This window comes from Paramisgurnus dabryanus, chromosome 16, assembly GCF_030506205.2.
Source record: "Paramisgurnus dabryanus chromosome 16, PD_genome_1.1, whole genome shotgun sequence".
NCBI lineage: Eukaryota > Metazoa > Chordata > Actinopteri > Cypriniformes > Cobitidae > Paramisgurnus > Paramisgurnus dabryanus.
In genome coordinates this window covers 9,460,357-9,483,202 of record NC_133352.1, presented here as the reverse complement: position 1 = coordinate 9,483,202, position 22,846 = coordinate 9,460,357, and the positions used below count along the sequence as shown (strand labels likewise).

Here is a 22,846-nt window from a genome sequence, read left to right as displayed (position 1 = left end):
TCTCATATAACTGTTTTTTTTTTCACACGAAAGCATTATAATTTTCAAAAAAGTCTAAAAATCTACCTTCATTTCATTATAACCGTTTTAAAAAAGCAACTAAATCTAAGTCTCACAACAATGATAGATTTTGTTCAACCTCAGCAAAAAAAAAACACTGAACTCAAAACTATTGTGTCCACCATTTTAATCATCATGAACAAGGTACGAACACTTAAATAAAATGGCATCAGCGTGTTAAGAGGAAAACACACAGCAGAGAACATATTGGATTTGATTAATAGCACATGCTGCTGACACCGTGTACGTCATGCACAAAATGTCATATTAAAATTCACACTCACAAACTCATCAACAAAGATCTGTGATTAATTACTACGGTACATTTATGGAAACAACAGCACAGACGTCTATTGCTTCACACACGCACACAGAGAGAGGCAATATTAATGCATTACACCATCATACGAATGAGTCCATTACACGTCAGTGGCTGTTTTGTGCAACAGGCTGGATGTTACATCATGGAGGGGGTCCTAGAGAGGACACAGAGGGGTATTTGTAGGCTGAGGGCAGTTTGAACACAGGCGTCTCCCATGGTGACTCTCTGCGGTAGGCCACATTATGGGATGGACTCATCATAGGTTCCCGTAGACCACTGGAGAATTCCCTACTGCAAGAGATACGTCTCACGTTACTCCAATCGTCCACATACAGTACTGTCCCGTAAGAAAGGACGATTCTCTAAGATACAAGACACTGGAGTCATTCTTCAGTGCAAGAAATACCTGACAGTGCCACTGAATGGTGCTGAATGGCTGCCCATAGTGCTTTGAGTGGATGCTCGGACAGGTACCGAACCTAAGTGGAGAAGATCATTCATTACAGAACAAAGTGTATGACACAGCCAGACTGTACAAATGGATCTTTGAAATCATTGTAAAACGAGCGTGTATCTATTTACTCTTTTGAGAGGAATTGAGGAGAAACATTGCGAAATACTACTGTAGGTATGTGTAGGAGTAACCCAATGAAGTACTGGTATGGGTATCTGTGACATCTGCGCTAGTAATGTAATGTACTGTACTGTTCATTTTCAATCAGACCAACAATAAAAAGCCAACTCTGTTTGGTCTGAAAAAGCTATTATATCTGTATTATTGTAAATGCATTTTGGGATCATGCAAAAGTTGTGTGTTTATGAATGCATGGAAAGCATTGATTGTTGGCTTATTGTGAAACTGATATTGGTAATTACATTACATTTACATGTATGCATTTGGCAGATGGTTTTATTAGATTTTTTTTATTCCTATGTGAGTTCAAACCCATGGCCTTTTGAACATCTAATGCAATGCACTACCACTGAGCTATACATGAACTTGAATATAACTACCGTAATTCCATGTACAAGTCATAAATTTAAAGGGGACATATCATGAAAATCTGCTTCTATCAACCTAGAAAATGTGAAAAAGATCAACCCAGTAACTTAGTTTTGGTAAACCATTCTCTGCAAGCATGTAAAACAATAGGCCATTGAAATGTGTCTCCCCTTGTGATGTCAGAAGGGGATCTTATTATAATAATACTGCCCCTTAATCTGCACTATCCAACCACGGCAGTGCCATTTAGTGCATAGATCAGCTCATTTGCATTTAAAAGGACACACCCCAAAACGGCCTACAAAGGACATATGGTATTTTGAGCTAAAACTTCACATACGTACTCTGGGGACACCAAGTATTGTATTTACATCTTGAAAAAGTCTTGTGAAACGTCCCCTTTAAACTAATTGTTTATGTGTTGTGTAAGACTACATGAGTAAAAATTGTATGTGTCTTTAGTCAGATTCCCCAATACCAATAAGTGCAATAAAATAATGTGAAAACAATGCAATACTGAATGTGTAGTATTGACAAACCTATGCATGCATTTTGCGGGGATCTCATGAGAGTAATTCTGCCCGAGACTTCCGGCTGGATGGAGATAAAGAGAGTTCAGCAACATAGGACAAAGTACAGTAGCTTTTATAACACAAACTCAACCAGGTCCCCATTGTCAATCACACAAAATGAAGTATATAGAAAAACAAAAGACGTTTACTTTGTTAGAGAGCCCCCTGGTGTTGATTTCTATTCCTTCAGCTCTGAGTAAGAACAGACAAACTATTTCAATGTTTTTACATCAGACTATTGAAAATACTTTTGCATTGTTTATGTGAAGTCATTATAGCTTTATTTAAAACCTTTCATACTCACAAACCGGAGGTGGATAACTTCCTTGACATTGGGAGTGGAGAGGAATATGGGATTTTTGTAATCGAGGATGCTGAATAAACAGATATAACCTCATCAAAATATAGCAGCAACAGCAAAAAAATATTGTCTCTGAGACTATGCATGAATGTATTAATATAACTATTGAATTCTTTATCCTACAGATCTAAAAAGAAAATTATACAGTACACTTAAATGAAAATTATGTATAAAACATACCTCTTGTTGTCAGATGACTTGCCGATTGCAAATCTTGTTTGGACTGTGATGTCAGCCTTGAACAAAAAAAAATATTTATTGACAATTGTCGCATTAATAAGTAGGCTATCTATTATCTATATTAAGGGATAGTTCACCCAAAAAATGAAAATTCTGTCATCATTTACTCACTTTGATGTTGTTACAAACCTGTATAAATGTATTTGTTCTGATGAACACAAAGGAAGATATTTTGAGAAATGTTTGTAACCAAACCGTTCGTGGCCCCCTTTCACTTCTATAGTAGGAAAAAAGAATACTATGGAAGTAAATGTGGTCCACAAATGGTTACAAAAATGTATCAAATTATCTTCCTTTGTGTTCATCAGAACAATGAAATTTATACAGGTTTGTAACAACATGAGAGTGAGTAAATGATGACAGAATTTTCATTTTTGGGTGAACTATCCCTTTAATTCACATTCAATACTCTACTTAGAAATGTACACTAATACCTTTGATGTTGAAGAGTCATCTCTAACTTTGAAATGTAAGCATTCTGCTCTGTAATTTTTCTGCAAAATAGAAAAAAAAACATAGGATTACATTGAATACTGTAATTGTGATATACAATCACTCATATTGTGATATACGTATTGTCCATTCCACTCAGTATTTATCCTTACTTAGACATTTTCTGCATTTCTTGCTGCATCTCTTGCTGCATTTTCAGTCCAGTCTCCTTCATTCTCTCCATCTGTACTCGCAGTGTTTGGACAAAGTCATTTGTTTATCAGTAAACTGCAAACTTACCCACTGTAGTAGATATATTAGTCATGATGCACTTAGACATGCACTTCACTAAGGTTTCTATATGCTTTTATTTATTGTTTTTTTTTTTTTTTAAGTAAAAAACTTTAATGAGAAACACAAATTTATCATTTGATTTTTTTCAAATTATGGGTTAGATGTAAAGTTGTCACCTTCTGCTGATAATGAGACAGTAATCTTTTCTGATGTCTTGCTTGGAATTGCAAAACCTAGCCAGGAAGAAATCGGTTTATATCTGATGATACATGTTTGAAACACATAGCTGCAATCAAATTTTTTGAAAGACTGTAAAGGATTACCTTGCTAATCTCTGAGAAATACTTGACTGCAACTGTGTTGATATCTGAGAAAAGTGCCTGAACCTCTGTGCTGCTCTGTTTAAACATAATGCACAAATTACACTATAATACAGCCTAATAAATACTGAGCCATTTGTGTATGATAAACAAAGTGCTGTATCTTACTTTATCAGACAGGGGGGAGATCTGACACTTTGCTTTGCAAATAAGACACAATCCTTGCTTTCCTGGTGGAAACACACATTCAATGTAGTGCTGTATTATGTCCAGCAGGGGGAACTGTTTCCACACATTTAATTCATTAAACATTTAACGTCTTCACGTTTTGATGCTTTTATTATTGCATTTCAAAGCCAAATGGCCTGATAACTGTAATAGAAATCATGTTAAATATTACATTTAGGGTATATATTGTGAATAAAGTGTTCTGCTACCTCTCTGAAAGCAAACATTACATATGATGTGACCGCAGTTTGTGACAGCCAGTTGACGTTCAGATCCAGATGACATGAAGCAGGAGTTACAGCAGATCCAGTGAGACATTATTATGTCTGTTTGAGGACAACATGACATTATGGCTATGTCTTAAACCTTGTCGGCTCCCCACCTAGAAATATTTTGGAGATTTGCACACACAGCTACGTGTATAATGGCATAAACAGAGGTGTGCCTGGGTTTCCAAAATAACAACTCGGTTGGCAAGCTCACTCGGTTTTGAGACACAGTATGTGAATTTTTATAATAATAATAATAATTGGGAGAAACGTGAATAATTAATAATATTTGTAATTTAGTCTGAAGAATTTACTTAGCTCGCACGATAAACAGAAAGTTTGAAATGTAAACAAAAGTTACATTTACTAAGATAAAAAGTATACGATAATTAGTGGTCACTAAATATAAAAACTCAAAATCATACCCGTATAAATTATTCAACCATCTGTGTAGACTGATGAGTAGTTTAAAAATTAAATATCAGATTTCGCTAGTTAGCATATATTTAATGAAAAATTAGCCGATGTGCTGACTGACTTTCACCGGAAAAATGACGTCAGAATGACGTAATCACGTAACCCACTTAAAAACATCTACAGTAAAATAAACTCACAAATTTTCGGTAATTTTGTTTAATTTAATTTTCTGATGATAAGTAGTGGCTGATAAATTATTTTATGCCCTCCCTCCATCTTTTTTTTAATTTATTATTTATTTCCTTTTTTCTTAGGATTTGATTTACATTTGAATTCCATGCCATTTTTATCTGATGGTTTCTTATATATAATATTTTATGTAAAATATTAAACCACACTTTGTCTTGTCATTTGTTTATTTGTCATTCTATCGTGTATTTGTTATTGCAATAAAAAAAGAAAAAAGTTTAATAATTGTAACATAACATTGGTCAAAAAGTACCACAGTTAAAGGAAATACAGAAATGTAGCTCTTGTTGTTGTTGAAAGCACGGTGTAATATTTTAAGACAATTAAAAGAAAATTAATGTGATATTTTAGGTATTTATTAGGTATTTAACAAGAATTTATTGAAACCAGCACGTTTTTGAGTAAAAACACATCAAATGTGATACACTCTTACATTTCTCCAAATGTTTCACAAAGGGTCATGTTTATTTAAACCCACATCTTAAATTTTATAAAGCTAAACCAACTTCTTTTCAATGAGAAAGTCTTTGAGGTTTTTCATTTGCCAGAATCCAACAGAGAGAAGTATTGATGTCTGAATAATGGCCCACCACAAAACGTTTCCATTCGTTCCTTCGCTCATTTGGCGAAACGTCTCCTCACGTTCCTTGTTGCACCAAAATAAACAGATACAAATTACACATAATTGCTGTAGAGTAGGAAAACATGGACAGATGACACTTGGTCTGGTTCTTGTTTCGATTTTGGCCAGCAATTTATACGGTAAGATATTGTTGTCAGGCTCTTCCTACCGCCTGTGTTTGCTTACCCTCTGGAAATCTTGCTGTCTGCTAATGTACCGCATCTGGTCAATGAGATGTTGCAGGTTATCCTCCATTGCAGTCATTGTGTCTTTTGCTTTGGCAGCATTTGGATCGAGGGTATGCTCACCCATCCGGACATCTAAATGCACTTTCTGTACATGAAGAATGGAGTATGCATCACACATTTTAAGCATGTTATGGTAAAGAAATGCCAACAATAACACTTCTGTCATTATTTATTTACCCTAATGCCAAAGTTTTGTGAAAGGCCAATGTTAAAATGCTGATAAATTGACTGCCTACTTTTTATATGAAAGTGAATCTGCACTCGATCTATACTTTAAAAAAAGAAATCCATGCAAACTATGCACATACTTTATGCAAGCATCTTTCAACTCACCAGACGATCACCAGCAAACACAGAAAACCTGGTGGAGTTTGACCGCATGCATAAGAAATGCTGTCCCGGAGCATGGGAGGTAAAGCTGAATTTTCCATACCTCATGAAGCGCTTTAACAAGATTACCTGCGTATAACCAAACATTTAAGAGAAATAGACCCAGGTGGTGATAGTTTACAATTTAATGTGTACTGTATGTGAGAGTACAGTAAGAAATGAATTCTTCAGACCTCATGCTGTGGGTCTCTCACACTCAAAGTCAAACCAAGATGTGGGTTTTTCCCCTTGTTTTCATCCCAGTACTCTAACAAAAATGAGCCTATGGATAGAAACCAACAGACAGATGCACCTCAACTCTTAATAAACATTTTTTACAGTACACTCTATGGGTAATGTTGCTTTTTGTAGTACAGCAATGTACATCTTAAAGTTGCTGCTCACCCCAGAGATATTCTTTATTGAACATTCCTTATTTGTTTGAAACACATATTATGACCTACCACATCGCTACTATAATTCAGAATTCTTAGCAAAATATGCCCTGGTATGTGGGGTAAGTTGTCACAATTGAACCCGCTTTTAAACAGTAAAATGTAAAAAAAGCTAATGACTTCTGCAACATAAAGAGTTTATGAAACAGTAAGGTATTGTACAAAAATACCAGATCATTGTTTTAGTCAAAGAACTGAAGTTCATAACATCGAAACAATTTAAACCCAAGCTCCATGTTGACAGATGGATATTTTCTTATACTATTCACGGTTTAATTGAATAGACAGAGAGCTGAGGTCCTCTGTCAAACAGTTCATTTTTTTAAATGTATAAAGCATGCAGTGTATTATATAACATTAATAGCTTTAGTCAGTACCAGGCTATAGTACAACAGACCTGTCACAAGTGTGTCATCTGGAATCTCTTCAATAATACACTTCTCCTCCTGCTCTCCTAAATCAAAATACATTGCCGGAGCCAAAATAAAAAAATAAGTCAGCAGCAATCCTACGAGCCTCGCGTTCATTGCAGTTACCCAGTTCATTCCGCAGGTCGATACAGTACAAATAAGTTAGCAAAAGAAAATGTAAAGCTTTGTGTGAACAGGAGGTTTAGTGTGAGAAATCCACACCTGCTGTTGCTGTGTTTAAACAAGGTAAAATGAAAGTTATGATAAGACCAGGCAATAATCCAACTATATTGAAAAAGATAATGAAATAGTTCACTTATTACCAGCCTTGCTACATTAAACTAACCAAGTTTAGTGAATAACAAAAGTGAAATAGTATAAAGACGTTTAGAGTTGTTAATAATAACATTAGAACCCCACCGAAAACATGAACAGAATTTCAAACTAAAAAAAATATTTTAAACTTTATTTCAAAACTGATTATGACAACATTTCACAATTAAATATTCAAAATAAATATTTAAAATTTGATTTTTTTTCAGCTGTCAAGCTTGCGAGAAAAAACATAAGAGATAAAACATGAACAATACTTTATCACACATCCACTAAAATGATTTGCATAAAATTGAAATATCAGAGATGTTCAGATACACTGTCAGGAGGAATAGTCAAAATTTGGTCCCTGTACTGTAACTGTTACTAGGGCAGTACCCTTTAAGGTCCTAATAATGTACCATTAACTATTGTACCAAATGTATACATTTGGTAAGTACTTTTGAGGTACTAATATAGTAATTTCAGGTACTTTTATGCATTTTGTGTTATCAGTATGTAACACGTCAAACAGTTTCACACCCCTTTAAAGTGACTCGAACCGCAACATTCTAGAGGGGTGGTCTGAGTATGATTCACTTTTGGGTACTGGTTCACTAAAAAAGTGCAGTGTGAAGACAAATTGCTCACTTGTTTCCCCCCCCCCCCCACACACACATACACATATACACTCACCTAAAGGACTATTAGGAACACCTGTTCAATTTCACATTAATAATAACTTTAATTTATATAGCGCCTTTCAAAAACCCAAGGACGCTTAACAAAACATGGGGAGGGGAAAAGGGGGGGGGGGGGGGGGGCGCTACAGGGCATAGACCTCAGTTAAGAGATGAGATTTTAGCTGCTTTTGGAAGGTTGATAGAGAGGAGGCAGAGCAAATGGCATAAGGAAGCTTGTTCCAGAGTGATGGAGCACCCACACAGAAAGCTCTATCTCCAAACGTCCTTAGCCTGGACTTAGGGACAGCGAGCAGGTCCTTGTCAGAGGACCGCAGGGATCGTGCTTGATTGTATGGTTGTAGTAGATCACTGAGGTACTGAGGTGCAAGTCCATGGAGAGATTTGTACGTCAGAAGAAGGATTTTATAAGTGATCCGGGACTTAACTGGCAACCAGTGAAGCTTCTTCAGCATTGGAGTAATATGAAGTCCAAGTTTTGAGTGTGTAAGCATCCTAGCTGCAGAGTTCTGTACATACTGGAGCCTGTCAGTAGCCTTACTAGGAAGACCTAAAAGGATGGCATTACAATAATCAAGTCGTGAGGTGATTAAAGAATGAATGAGGGTCTCAGCGACAGAGTTGGAGAGATACTGTCAGAGTCTTGAGATGTTCCTTAGATGGTAAAAGGCAATTTTGGTAATGTTTTTGATGTGTTGCTGAAAAGAGAGAGTAGAGTCCATGACGCCCAGGTTGCGTACTTGCGAAGATGCTAAGATTGAGCAGCCATCCACATCCAGTGTGAAGTCATCAACTTTTTAAAGAAGTGACGAGGGAGCAAACACCATGAGTTCTGTTTTGTCTTTATTGAGTTTGAGAAGGTTATTGACAAGCCAGTGCTTTATATCCTTCAAGCAATTGATAAGTGGCAAGGGTGGGAGAGAAGTGGAAGGCTTAGTACTGATGTAGAGCTGCGTATCATCAGCGTAGCAGTGAAAATGTAATCCATGTTTCCGGATGATCATCCCTAGAGGTAACATGTAGATGTTGAATAATAATGGGCCAAGCACCGATCCCTGTGGCACGCCGTGTAAGACTGGCACTAGATCAGAGCAAATGCCTTTTAGGGTGGTGTATTGTTGCCTGTTGGTGAGATAGGATTCAAACAAGCAATACGCAGTACCAGTAAGGTCAATGAGTTCAGAGAGGCGAGTAAGAAGAATGGAATGAGAGACTGTATCAAAGGCAGCAGATAGGTCAAGAAGTATTAAAATGCTGACAAGCCCAGAGTCAGCTGCCATGAGAAGGTCATTTGTGATTTTGATTAGAGCAGTTTCAGTGCTATGCTGTATCCTGAAACCAGATTGAAATGGCTCATAGAGGTTGTTATGTAGCATATGATGGTAAGTTGGGAAGCCACAGCCCTTTCCAGTAGTTAGACAGGAAAGGTAGGTTGGAGATTGGGCGGTAGTGGTTTGGATCATCTTGGTTCAGGCCAGGTTATTTAAGTGTTGGGATAACCGGAGCAGTTTTGAAGCTGGTGGGGACCACCCCAGAACACAGGGAGGTGTTGATGATGTTGACAAGGGTGGGACCCAGAGTTGGAAGACATGCCTTACCCAAGGCAGTTGGCATAGGATCCTGTTTGCTGGTCGTAGACTTTGCCTTTGATACTAGCTCACAAACTTGAGCTGTTTTGAGCAAGGAGAAAGAGGAGAGGCAGTCCTCCGGCATGAAGGCAGTTGGAGACTTTGTATAGTGTGGTTGGGTGACAGGAGCTAGACAGCTGAAGTTGCTGGTGGATGGTTTCAACCTTTCTCTGGAAGAAATCCTGGAATCTGGAGCATAAGCCAGCAACGTCAGGAGGTTGAGAAGTGTCAAGTGGGCAGAGTAAATGTGATAGTGGAAAAAAGCTGTTGGGTTGATGTTGTTGGTTGCCAATAAGTTTGGAATAGTAGCTGTTTTTTGCCTTAAACAGAGCATCTTTGTAGCTTTTAACATGGTCAATGTAGGCCAGCTGATGGACAGTGAGGCCGGTTTTTTATAGTACCTCTCCAGCCTCCACCCTGTGGCCTTCATGAGACGAAGTTCAGCAGTGAACCAGGGAGCAGGACAGGAGAAGGAAACACAGCGTGTAATGAGGGGGGCAACAGAGTCCAGACTACATGACAAGGCTAGGTTATAGTGATTAACCAGGTCATCCACTGCACAGTTTTGGGGATAGCTGATAAGATGGTTAGAGTGTTTGATAATTTTTGTATGGAGACTTGTTTGATGTTTCGATATGCAATTATCCTTTTCTCACACTTCCTGTGTGTGTGTAGAGAAACAGAGAACATGATGGCAAAGTGATCCGAAACAGCCAGGTCAATAGTTTGTATATGATTTGGGGTAATGCCAGAAGAGCATACCAAGTCCAGAGTGTGCCCTTTAACATGCGTTGGGCCATTAACATCTTGTGTAAAATTTAAGCAATCAAGTAGTGAAAAAAATTATTGAGTATTTGCATGAGAAATTACATCAACAGCCCGTTCTATGGGGTGTAAGTTAAATAGTTGTAGGCGCGGCTTGTTCTGATGACGTCGTCGCTGGGTAGCGATAGACGGAACTGAAGTAGTCTGAGATGTCGCCATGTAAACAAACTTATGTCGAGCAGCCCTGTGCACATAGCGGGGGCGGCGTAAGAGATGGAGAGATTTAATCGCCTCAAGCCCAGCTTTACCCGGTACGATGTGCGAGTTGAGATTTCTGAGTTCCAAAGCGCAGTATCTAAGGACAGCCATGATGTCAGAGGAAACCGCTAGCTTGCCGCTAGCGTTAGCTTACGAGCCGCCGACAATCACCGCCGACCAACACCAGAGAATCTCGTCCCAACTTCAATAGAGTACACTATGGGGAATCGAGCCGTTGTCAGAGTTGTCACGATGGTCCATGTAACACACAGTCAATTCCGGTAACTCCGGGCAACTAAAATTGGGTATTATTGAATACAGGTGTGCAATTGAACGTGGTGATTGATAATTGGGCAATTCAGTGAAGAGGAGGAACATAAATAAGGCATCCGGAGAACAATCAAGGTTGGAGTTGGCACCGAGAGTTCGCTCTGGGCGCCCGCTGGGCTTTGCTACGGAAAGGAGGCAGGCGAGGGGAAGCCCGTACACCGAAACTGGAACTGAAATTGAAACTGAAGACGAGTATCTGGAGGACGAGGCCAATGGCCAAAATGATGTAGCCTTCAAGGAAGTGTGAAGTCGATGTTGTTGTTTATTCCGGTCAATGCTGGAGGCAAGACGGAGCGAACAGTGGGCTTGGAGAGATGTAGTCTTGAGGATATTGCAGATTTGGCAGCGTGAACACAGAGGATTGGGCCGAAGGAAGATAGAGTTGAGTATTTAAAACATTTCCTGTTGTGGCATTCGTGTTGACATACAAAGCTAAGAGCCCAGTGTACTTACCCTGCATACTTACCTTTGCGCCCAAAGCCGAAAGCCCAGTGTACTACAGCTGGGAGCCAGTGTGCTACTTACCTGCCAAGGTCGCCTATTTAGGTACTTGTCCACATACATACCTGAGTACTTACCTGTGTTCATTCTCTACGCCCAGGAAAGGAAGTTGAGAGGCTCTGTTGCAGCTTGCCTGGGAGATACAAGGGACAAGAACAGGAATATTCACTTTCAAGTCACATGCCGACAAAGCAGAAGAGGAAGACCGATTGACCTACCTATCAGTTCCCGTGAGAGTCCAAGGCGACTCCGTAGAGGACGCTCTCCTGGCTCAGAGAGCTATAGTTTTAGACATTCTCTTCTCCTTTCCTAATTGCCTTTTAAATAATTTAATAAAGCTTGTTTTAATTTTACTTACTCTTTCTCGTGTGTCTGGTCATTGGGCTGTTTTTGGGACCTCCTCGAGGTGGAAACTAGGGAGGGGCGAGACTCACGACATTGGTGGTCCGCTCCGACCTGTGACAGTAACTTTGACTGAAATAACCACTCGTTACAACCGAGGTATGCAGCAAAGCATTTGTGAAGCCACAACACGCAGAACCTTGACGCGGATGGGCTACAACAGCAGAAGACCCCACTGGGTACCACTCATCTCCACTACAAATAAAAAAAGAGGCAAGTACAATTTGCAAAAGCTCACCAACATTGGACAGCTGAAGACTGAAAAAATGTTGCCTGGTCTGATGAGTTTCGATTTCTGTGACATTCAGATGGTAGAGTCAGAATTTGGCGTAAACAGAATGAGAACATGGATCCATCATGCCTTGTTACCACTGTGCAGGCTGGTGGTGGTGTAATGGTGTGGGGGATGTTTTCTTGGCACACTTTAGGCCCCTTAGTGCCAATTGGGTATCGTTTAAATACCATGGCCTACCTGAGCATTATTTCTGACCATGACCATCCCTTTATGACCACCATGTACCCATCCTCTGATGGCTACTTTCCAGCAGGATAATGCACCATGTCACAAAGCTCGAATCATTTCAAATTGGTTTCTTGAACATGACAATGAGTTCACTGCACTAAAATGACCCCCACAGTCACCAGATCTCAACCCAATAGAGCATCTTTGGGATGTGGTGGAATGGGAGCTGCGTGCCCTGGATGTGCATCCCACTAATCTCCATCAATTGCATGATGCTATCCTATCAATTTGGGCCAACATTTCTAAAGAATGCTTTCAGCACCTTGTTGAATCAATGCCATGTAGAATTAAGGCATTTCTGAAGGTGAAAGGGAGTCAAACAAAGTGTTAGTAGGAAGTTCCTAATACTCCTTTAGGTGAGTGTGTATATATATATATACACATACAGTAGATACTGTATTTATTTGAACTGGGACCACTTTATTGAATAGCTTTTTACAGCTTTACACAATGACGCCATATGGCATCAACACAATTTGACATCAATGAACCACACTAAATCATAGTTTAACTATAGTTCCAAAAATGTTTTGGCTTTATTTGTAGTAAAACCATAGTAACCACTAATTTACTGTGTTCTCACCACAATAACTATAGTTTCAACATGGCATTTGTAGTAAAAGGATAGTAATACAAACAATGATCATTGTGCCAAAAACATGATTATAACACTTTTACTATAATAAAACCATAGTACATTTTATGGGGGTTGGTCTCAAAAATAAACGTGAACAGTGACGAGACCCGGGAAATGCGTGGTCGGAATAAACCAATACTACAACCACACATTTCCCACATAGAACATATGTACTGTCAGAACCCTGCCATGCTAAACTAGATTAAAATACCAGTAGGATTCTGACAGAACCTATTACAGCTTAGGTGGACCAAAAATGGATCTGTGTCCAAAAAACTTGGTCCTTTTTGACTTGGTTCACCTCTTGGCAGTGTTCGAATTATGTAAAAGATTATGGGGGGTCCCCTATCTTATCTCCCCCCTCCTCACCATTATTATAGAGTCGTTGTGATTTCACAAAGTAAGATGTGATCCTAGATCAGCATTTTTTGTTGGTCCTGGATCAATGATTTACTCAAAGAAACCTCAAACATTTTTACCCCTTAAATTAGTGTAAAAATTTTGAGAATAATTTTTTGAAAGCCACTAACCCAATCCTACATTAAAATCTAACAATCTGTCAATTCCTCCAGAAAACAGTGTGAGGCGCACTTGAGACTTTAAATTTATTTCAGACAGAATCTTTTGGATTAGTTTATTGCGAAATTGGGACAAATAATAGACAGTATCGCTTTGTGGCAGGGTAGCATGAGCATTAAAATTTGATGTATTATTTTAATTTGAGCAGAAACCAGGGGACACCCCTAATTTATCTTTTTGTGCTTTATGGGGGGCCCCTAAATGCTATAGGAGGTCCGGGACCACAGCAGCCCCTCCTCAATTAGAACACTGCCATTTTTGTCAACTTTAAGGGATATGAGTTTGGTTCTCTTAAAGAGGACTCAAGTGTAAAAAACACCCTTAAATCGTATATATGTGTCCAAATACAAGATTTACTGTTGTTCTCATGCTTTCTTACAAAACATTTTTTCACATAAACAAGAAGATTTCAGATTATCTTTTATTTACAATTGTATATACAGTTTTCCATTTAATGTACAGATACCAACCACTAATACAACATACTTGGACAACAAAAGAGTATTTATTTACAATGGTGATTTATCTCATCTGTTTAGCTTGATAATGTAACTGGTGTGACACTATCAAGCATCAAGTACATGAGGTCAGTCTGTGAAAGTTACAGCAAATTCAACCCAAGTTCCTGCTATGAGAGCAAATTGCTGTATTGAGATGCACTTTAATTCTCAGATGTATTGACATTACTGAAAATGTCTGTATTGCTTTGGATACTTCAATTTCCTTTTAAAGGGGTCATGTACTGGCTTATTTTGTTATTTTGTATTGATCTCTGTGATAACGTTAGAAAGGTTTTTACCTAAAAAAATCGCCTCATTTGTGCATGTGTGGAATTGCATATTGCAATTATTTAAAAAGGTGTGGATATTCTCCCGCAGAGGTGATCTTTCACATTACTGTGACATCATAGTCACACACTTTTCAACGTGAGTAATATTTTGCCTTGGTTTAAATAAAAGCTGTTGTTATAAATAAAGAAGTGTTGAGTTTTGAAACCTACAGGGTGTTTTTATAGTATAATGACCTCTGAACTGTCAAAAGAACTTGAATTTTCAGTTCATGACCCCTTTAACTACAATGTGGTCTAAGATGTCATATTAGTAATGTTGAGCTTGTTAACCCACTTACATCCCATCATGACCCTTACAGATACTGTACTTCCCCTTAAAAAGTCTCAAATTGAGTATCCAGTGGATTCTGCCCTGTGATGAGGAGCAGCGTGGTTTTGGTTTTGGTTGATGTCCTCCTTACACACAGTTATCAGGAACACAGGGTTTGTCTTCCTCTAGTGGAGGACAGGGAGCACCGTTGTTTGCAGGATGCATGTGAATATAGCGCGTTCTGTGTTTCACACCCTTCTCACCACACTGACCCTTACAAAGACCCCAAGGTGACCAGACAGACACCTCACAGTCCAGAGGGGTATCTGTAAAAAATAATGCAGGAAGGTTTAATATAATGAAATGAATGCAACAAAATCATGGTGAACAACATCAAAGTATCTCTTTTCAAACCTGTATTATCTTCTAAGGAGAAATGTATAAAGATGTGGATGGTAGTTTTTTACAGATGGTAGTTCATACATTGAAAGTGAATGGGGACTGAGGTAAATAATAAACACCATGGGAGTACCATACTGTAGTCAATACTGGCAGTATATCCAGATCTACTTAAGCCGTATAGTAAAATACCTTTGTGTAATGACAATGATGAGACAAGAAGGAACTTGATGTTAATGATGTCGAACCTGGCACAACATGTCTTTGTCAGATTTGAAAGCATGAAGAACCCATTTAGTCCCTATTCACCTTCATTGTACAGACAGGAGACATTTTGCTAAACATCTTTAGTGTTCATCAAACTATCCCACGGGTTTGTAATGACCGATGGGCAACCTTCTCTGATGAAGCTAGTTTTGCCCTTCATGACAACTGTGTGTGTGTGTGTGTGGGGGGGGGGTGTAACTCATCCATTTAAATGATATTAAGCCTTAAAGTTCTGCATAATTAAGGGCGTGGCCACTTGAATGACGGGTGAACTGTCACTGCCGTCGTGCTAGGCGGGTGTGGTTTCAGCAACCAGCTACCTCTGCTTCACCCACGTCCCGTCTCTTTACACATTTTCGGTTATCTGCGTGTGAACCTACCAAGGTGTCGATCAGTGGCTTTTTTTGGGGGGAGCTTGATGCAAAGTTCGTCACAACATGTATGTAGCCCATAATGTGTGTGGTTCGTAATTTCAAAATAAGTGTTCTGCGCGTCAAGTGATCATAGGTGAATTGCGTGTCTTGTCAAAATAAATGCCTGCTGCAGACGCCTAAAGGGTTTATGATAAAAGAGACTCTCGCGTTTGGCAGATACTCCTACCCAGTCTCCTGAGGTTTTGTGATACAGTCACATAATATTTTTATTCTTTTTTTTGTGATATTATCACGAATTTCTGTGTTTTTTTTGTGATCGTATAGCCTAACAAATTCCTGTTTTCGTGTGAAATTCCTGTGATCGTGTATTGGTTACTCAACTGCTTTTTCGTATTTTCAAACCATTGATGCTTCGGTTTAGGGTTAGATTTGGTGCTTGCATTAGAATATCACTTTATGTATTGGTTTATACTATTTATTCAGATTTTTTATATATATTGCCTGGCGTTAGAGTTGGGTTTGGGTGGAGATGTAATTTTATGTAAATTTAACCCTAAACCGAAGTGACAATGGTAAGAAAATTCAGTTCAGTAACCAATACGTGATAATCACACAAAAACAGGAATTCGTTATACGATCAAGAAAAAATGCGAAAAATTTGTGATAATATCACGAAAAAGAACAAAAAGTTACGTGACTATATAACGAAATTTCGTGAGACTGGGCTGGATACTCACATAATCTCATGCGTAATCAGAGTTTACTGTTAAGGGAGTGTCTTGCATGTATTTTGTTTACGTGAGCGTCTCCTTTATCGTAAACGGTTTTGATGCGTGTGCTGCAGGCACTTATTTTGATTAAACACGTGATGTACATGGTTCACATGACGCAACAAACACATATTTTGAAAACACGAGCAACACACATGACACTCTGAACACATATTTTGAATTTGTGCCCCTCGGATGAGCAGTCACCATCCACCACTTCACAAATCTATGGGTGACGTCACACACTATGTCCATATTTTTTACAGTCTATGGTAACAAATAATGACAACATTGGGGTGAAGTTTTCCTTTAACTAAATGCTAATAAGGCAGAACGATGCTAGTAATGAAATGTAAAAGCAAAGTGCTGCTGTATTTTCTAATGTTAGCTGTCACGAAAGCCTTTTCATCGCAAGTCCATGGTAACCGTTTTCCTGTAATTAATTGCAGATGAGATCAGCAAGGCAAGTGGTGACTTGAATCATAAATCTCTCTTCTGGAACATCTCCTGTGTTGCTCCTATCATATTTGGTGTTCCCTGACTACAGATCTCCTCAAACATTACAGGGATCCAGACGTCCTGACCTTGTAAAAGCTTGATATGTATCACAGACTGTAACAAGTAGGAAAACAGAAAGATGGAATAAAGTATATGTTTCACTTCCATGACAAACACTTCCTGAGTGCTGAGTGTTGAAAACCCTTTAAGCGCTTTGGCCAACATTATCTTGTTTGCAGTTTGTTATTGTGGTTACCATGGGAAGGGATAAACCTCCCTGCAAGCCGCTGAATGAATCAGCACGACTACTCTCTATGGACTTGTCTTGTTTCCTTAAGGATTGACATACAAGTACGATTCAACAGCAAGTGTATAATCTGTTTTAGTATATTAATATTATCTATTATCTGTAGGCTTTTCCTTTCATTGAGCCTACGCCCAAACATTACAGCATTCATACTGTATTTTGATTCATATTTCCAAAGCTTACTTATGAGAGAGTCGTCTATTTCATTCCCATTTGGAATCTGATTGGATTGGGTTGGGTGAATGGGTAAACTGAAGATCTGGTTGTTCCTGATCTTGGTTAGGACGACTTTGGCTATTGGGGGCAGATGCTTCAGTCTGGGATAGAAGAAGGAGTTTGCAGGGTGGCGTGGGAAAGATGATGTTATCTGTTGAGAAAGAGACAGATGTTTAAAGACAGTCTCATGGCAAATTAGGTGGCTAATTTGTATGAATTCGTACAACCAAATAAGTACACTTTTGAACAATTTGCTTCGCACCTGTGATGTTAAGCTTAGGGGTGCTTCATCATTATGTTTTTCCTATTATTTTTAGGCTTGTCCAAAGATTAATCGCAACTAATTGCATACAAAATAAAAGATAGTGTTTGCATAGTGTATAAATACATATAGACGGTTTCATCGGACGCGCGTGCGCTGACTGGATCCGAACTTTACTTCCGGTTTCGTTTTTTAATGGTCTGACTAGTTGCTAAACTGATCTTTTGAACAAAGGCTTCGTCGAAAATAACAAATGTTTTGGTTTCCTATATAATCTATGTGTTGTTTTTTTGCTTGTTATATAATTAAACTACATTTAAAGAACTTTGTTGTTATTTATTCTTAGCGGAGTTTACCGGAAGTTACGTGCGGACCACGACAGCCGCTTGTTTATGTTGTTACTGCTGAAACCGTATATATATATATATATATATATATATATATATATATATATATATATATATATATATATATATATATATATATATATATATATATATATATATATATATATATATAGTTAAGCTATATTATTTTGCTGATTTAACTCATTTCCCGCCAGCCATTTTTTTGAAAAGTTGCACGGCAGCATTTTTTTTATTTTATTTTTTTATTTTCACGCAATTTCACAAAATGCCTTCCAGGAAAATTTCTAAAAATATATAAACATACAAATATATCAAATGAAAGAACAAACCCTCTGCTTTCAAACAAACAAACAAAACAGGAAAAAAGTTTCATCCTATCTATAATTTTTCTCTGCTTATAAACTTAAATATGGGCATTTTTCTTTAAAAGTAAAAATTTTATAGCACAAAGCTGGAATAATTGCATTTTTGTGAAGGAATTTTGTTTGAGATCAGATTCAGAATGATTATCAAAACATACACAGATTTTAAAATTAGTAAATAATGTTTTTAGCTTCATTTTTTTAATAAATTGGGTAAGTGTGTCTAACGGATAATCGCGGTATTGTAGATTAACATTACAATTCATTTTTATTTTATTTAAATTTTCTTATGCAAATGTTTTCTCTTAATTGACGAGATAACTCATCAATGGCGGGGAAAGAGTTAAACGCTGTGAGGCATTTGTCAGATTGGCAAGTAAGTAGAAACTAAACCGAGTCCAGCTGAACTAGCTAAAGACCAGCTGTGACTAGCTAAGAGAAAAGCTAAAACCAGCAAACCACATCTCCAAGGTGTTTTGATTTTTTAAGAGATTGTTTGATTCATGATGTCATTTTCTGTTGTCTGCTTTTACAAATTACCTGTGTGACTTTGTCCTGAGGAAGGGTCTCAAAATTGGGTGAGGAGAAGGTGAAACCGCTGTCTGTGCCGGCATCATAGGGATAGAGATCTAAGCTTATGTTTTCTTTCCAGTGATCACCCTCGCACAAGTTCAGACTGTCTACTCCAACAAACCAGTCGGGACTTGGCACAATGCGCACAATGAATGACAGCTGTAAAGGAGGAAGACTATTAGAAGTGTCTGTCATTTGCCAATACTCTGCATGAGTTATCGTTGGCTCACCTTATTCGGAAAGTTTCATTATTATTTACAATGCTTAATAATATTTTATAAGGAATGCCTGGATGGCAAATAAAGTGTTTGCAATGTAGTCTGTTCCAATTTCAGATTTCAAATACGATTTTAAAGTCTCCATGTGTTCTTATTAAAAGACATCTGCGGTTTTTACATTCATATCCATGTGCTAACTATATTGAATGCAGAAATATATACTACGCTATATCTTTTGCGATAAAAGGGATTCCTTGTGTCAACCTAATGAACACCACAGCGTACTTACCAAAGAGTGTCTTGCATAAACCTCAAATTCTGTGGATGCTTGGCTGGTGCCTCCAATAACAGGCGGTGTTGAGAACAGGCCATAGACGCTCTGGATCCTCTCCCCGGCTGCCTCCACCTCCTTTATAAGGGTCCAAGCCTCTCCTCTTTCTGAGAACTCTCTCACCCCATTACTGGCGTATTCGCTACTCTGCCAGATGTGATAATCTGAGCTGTGCGTTACTCCTGTAATGAGAAAACAGTATCATGAATAGTGTTGCATACAGTAAGTGCTTCTTCTGTCTTAGGAAATAATACCACCATCGCTGAATTGCTCGGGGGTATAGGAACAGCGTGCACGTTATTAAATGTCTTTCAGGTGGGTTCACTTTTTTATTGGAGTTTTTATGGAATTTGTGAGGCATAATGTGTATCTTGCATTTCCAATTGTTTTTGGCACCTATAGCACAATTACACAGAATCATTAACAAAACTATAAAGTTTCTGTGCTATATTTGTGATATATACATTTGTATAAAGCTATGTTTGTTGTTTGGTAATGTTCTAAATTAAAGTGCTTCAGCAGATTACTGTCTCCTGTCTGTTGTGTCTGAAACATTCACAAAACCTCTAATTTTGTTTTAAAAGCCACCTCTTTTCTAAAAGTAGTTCAGACCAAATTTGCACCCTTATAATAAAAAGTCAAACTAAAATATTTAGATAAACAGTAACCCTTTAACTCTGCGGACCCGCCAGCGGGTCCAAAACATATCAAAAATCTAAAACAAATTTAAGTTGTGGAACATAGGGTTTCCTGTAAAATAAGACATAATCGAAATTATGTGGCTAGATTACTTTTTAAAATTGAGGTATGCCCAATTCTGCAAAAATTCTAATTATAATTGAGCACCATTCACTTCCATTGTATTTTCCTACTGTGGAAGTCAGTGGTGCCCCAGATCTGATTGGTTATAAACATTACATCAAGCAGAATAAAGAAATTTACTAAATAGAGTAAATGATGACAGAATGTTCATTTGTCAGGGAACTGTCCCTTTAAATTTGACCCAAAAGTTGGGGCAATTTCTTAAACAATATTGATTACTTACCAAAAATGGGGGACCACTGAGCAGGTGGCCTGTACAGAGGGTAATGCTTGGGAAAGGCAGTCTGACTCCATTTGCCGGTAAACGTCAGTCTGTACTTGGCTGTGGTCGGCGCCATGCACACCCGTTCCACATCTACCGGCATTGCAGGGACTCCACACAGCATAGCTAGCGTCAGGGTAAGACACTTTAGCCAGCAGTTTGCAAATCTGATCTTTTCCATGCTGTTTTTTCTAAGGGAACAATGATTTGTTATTATTGGAGACATGCGGATACCTGCCACAACTTCATCTGAACGCTTTGGACCACTTTTTAATAAAGTGTCAATGGTTCATTAGCATGGGAAAACTTGTTCCAAGATTTGACATAAGCGAACACTGTCTGGTGTTATTTGATATAACTGTGTAATACACTGAATAATCTGGAAAGAATGTGAAGAGTCTGGATAACAAAATTCCCTCATAGTGTTATCTGGAATATGACATATTCAGCATAAAACATTTTGGGATTTGTTTAATTAGTTGAAATTGGTTAAAAAGAAGCACCTCATGAAATCACCTATTTACATGCAACCTGAATACATAAAGCCTATATTAAAATATCATTTATAACAATTTGTATTTATTTAGTAAAAGAGCACTTTGCACATGCTTTAAATAAAAATAATTAGAATCGACCATGAATTCAAATTCATTTTAAACCAGTTAAACATGATAGTGTGAATAAGTCTTACCGGGTTTGCAGAGACGGATGGGTTTTCTGCAGAAGACTGGAGTGGAGGTCACCTGTCCCTGGGCATTCAGAGAAAGACTGCGAGATAGCTGAGGTTCTTGCAGCTATTTATGCGTTTCCACTGATCCCAGCAGTCTAACAATATCAATAACCTCCTGACCCCTCCCAGATGTACTTCAGAGCAATTCACACTCCCCATTACAATCCAATGTGGGATTTCCCGTTTGGTGTCGGAGAACGAGTCATAGTTTGAATCGGAGATGCATTTTTTCCCTCTCCTGAGCAGAATTCCATGGAGAGATCGCCCGGAGTGAAGCTCCTGAGGTTTCCACGGCACAGTCTGATGGTATATTGAGGAGGTTGGTTGATTGTGGAAACAGATTTGGCTGGTAGCGCCCGGCAAGCCGAGAGCTGAGCGATCCCGCCTGCAGCCAGTAATTGTTTCCACATGCTCACGTTTTAACCCTCACTCTTCTCAATTTCTCTGCTGCGTCTTGACACTTAATTTTTGCTGAGAGTCGTTTGGATGTGGCTTTCCACACACCGGTTTTATTTCTGAAAGATTGCTTTAATCGTTTTTAATATTCTACTATTGTAAAGTGGCCTTTTCAGCCCAAGTGGATTGCAGCATTTAATGTGTTTGACATATGGTTTGTGTCTGTCTTAATTTGAGGTCAGTTATCCCTCATCGTTCATTCGATCTGTCCCGCGTGTCACCGCTAGTGGTCACAATGGACTAACTAAAATATGAATAGAAGAAAGAGTCATGGCTGTTGTAATGAGCATGAATGATTGCACAACAGTAATTTTAATGAAGAAATAAATACACATGTGGATCTTTGGATCCTTGAGGGCCAAAACTGAGATCATCAACTGTGAGAATTATAAAAAAATTGTTCGTACTCATAATGTCCTTACCGATTCAGATAGTGCAGCTCACACACAAACATAGATCAAATCTACAGGTTTACAGCTTATAGTTTATATCCTCATACAGACAGGTTGAACATTTATTAATTAGCTGATTAATGTGAATTCTACATGTTCTTTAATCTTGATCCTGATTCATCCTCCTAACACCCAATCAGATTTTAGTTAAGCAGTACAGTATTTTATGTTAAGGTTAGAACTACTGCAGCCTGCAGCCATGTTGAATCCACAACGAGGCTGTGAGGGTTGGAAGTCCAGAGCGTGTGCTTTAAACCAATTGTTTTGTGCTTGTCATTCAGCCATCAAAACATAGAAATTACATATTTCCACCAGAAGTAGAAAGTATGGATTGTTAAAATTAGAAGGGACATATGACCTAATTTTGAGATAAGAGCACTGCAATGTGTGCATAAAATCTGCTTGTTATTAGACTGTTGGGTATTTAAAACACTAATATAGGCATATAACTAAGTACTTATCTCCAATTCATACAGATTACAAAAAACTCAAGCCATAGATTCTCCGGTAAGTTTTTTAAGCATATTGACCGGAATCAACAGAAGCAGGATTGATTTCTAACTAAATAACAT

The 22,846-nt window shown here is 38.2% G+C and overlaps 3 protein-coding genes across 3 annotated transcripts; all 3 read right to left on the bottom strand.

Moving 5' to 3' along the window:
• Positions 1–213: 213 nt before the first annotated feature.
• On the bottom strand, positions 214–4,961 carry rnf212 (ring finger protein 212). The gene is made up of 13 exons (XM_065268092.2): positions 4,527–4,961; positions 4,042–4,158; positions 3,773–3,834; positions 3,608–3,682; positions 3,461–3,517; positions 3,164–3,234; positions 2,993–3,052; positions 2,499–2,554; positions 2,262–2,331; positions 2,107–2,149; positions 1,925–1,979; positions 789–861; positions 214–673 (listed from the first exon to the last, which is right to left on the bottom strand). The coding sequence occupies exons 2-13, from the start codon at positions 4,148–4,150 to the stop codon at positions 523–525; spliced, it is 882 nt and encodes a 293-aa protein (XP_065124164.2). The 5' UTR covers positions 4,151–4,158; positions 4,527–4,961; the 3' UTR covers positions 214–522.
• A 146-nt stretch (positions 4,962–5,107) lies between these two features.
• LOC135731172 (transmembrane emp24 domain-containing protein 11) lies at positions 5,108–7,108 on the bottom strand. The gene is made up of 5 exons (XM_065249121.2): positions 6,859–7,108; positions 6,201–6,289; positions 5,971–6,096; positions 5,576–5,722; positions 5,108–5,413 (listed from the first exon to the last, which is right to left on the bottom strand). Exons 1-5 carry the CDS (start codon positions 7,004–7,006, stop codon positions 5,264–5,266), a joined length of 660 nt encoding a protein of 219 aa, XP_065105193.1. The 5' UTR covers positions 7,007–7,108; the 3' UTR covers positions 5,108–5,263.
• A 6,806-nt stretch (positions 7,109–13,914) lies between these two features.
• spon2b (spondin 2b, extracellular matrix protein) lies at positions 13,915–21,675 on the bottom strand. Its single transcript, XM_065268040.2, has 6 exons — positions 21,328–21,675; positions 20,598–20,827; positions 19,511–19,734; positions 18,971–19,162; positions 17,406–17,589; positions 13,915–14,933 (listed from the first exon to the last, which is right to left on the bottom strand). Exons 2-6 carry the CDS (start codon positions 20,815–20,817, stop codon positions 14,755–14,757), a joined length of 999 nt encoding a protein of 332 aa, XP_065124112.1. The 5' UTR covers positions 20,818–20,827; positions 21,328–21,675; the 3' UTR covers positions 13,915–14,754.
• Between the last annotated feature and the right edge of the window lie 1,171 nt (positions 21,676–22,846).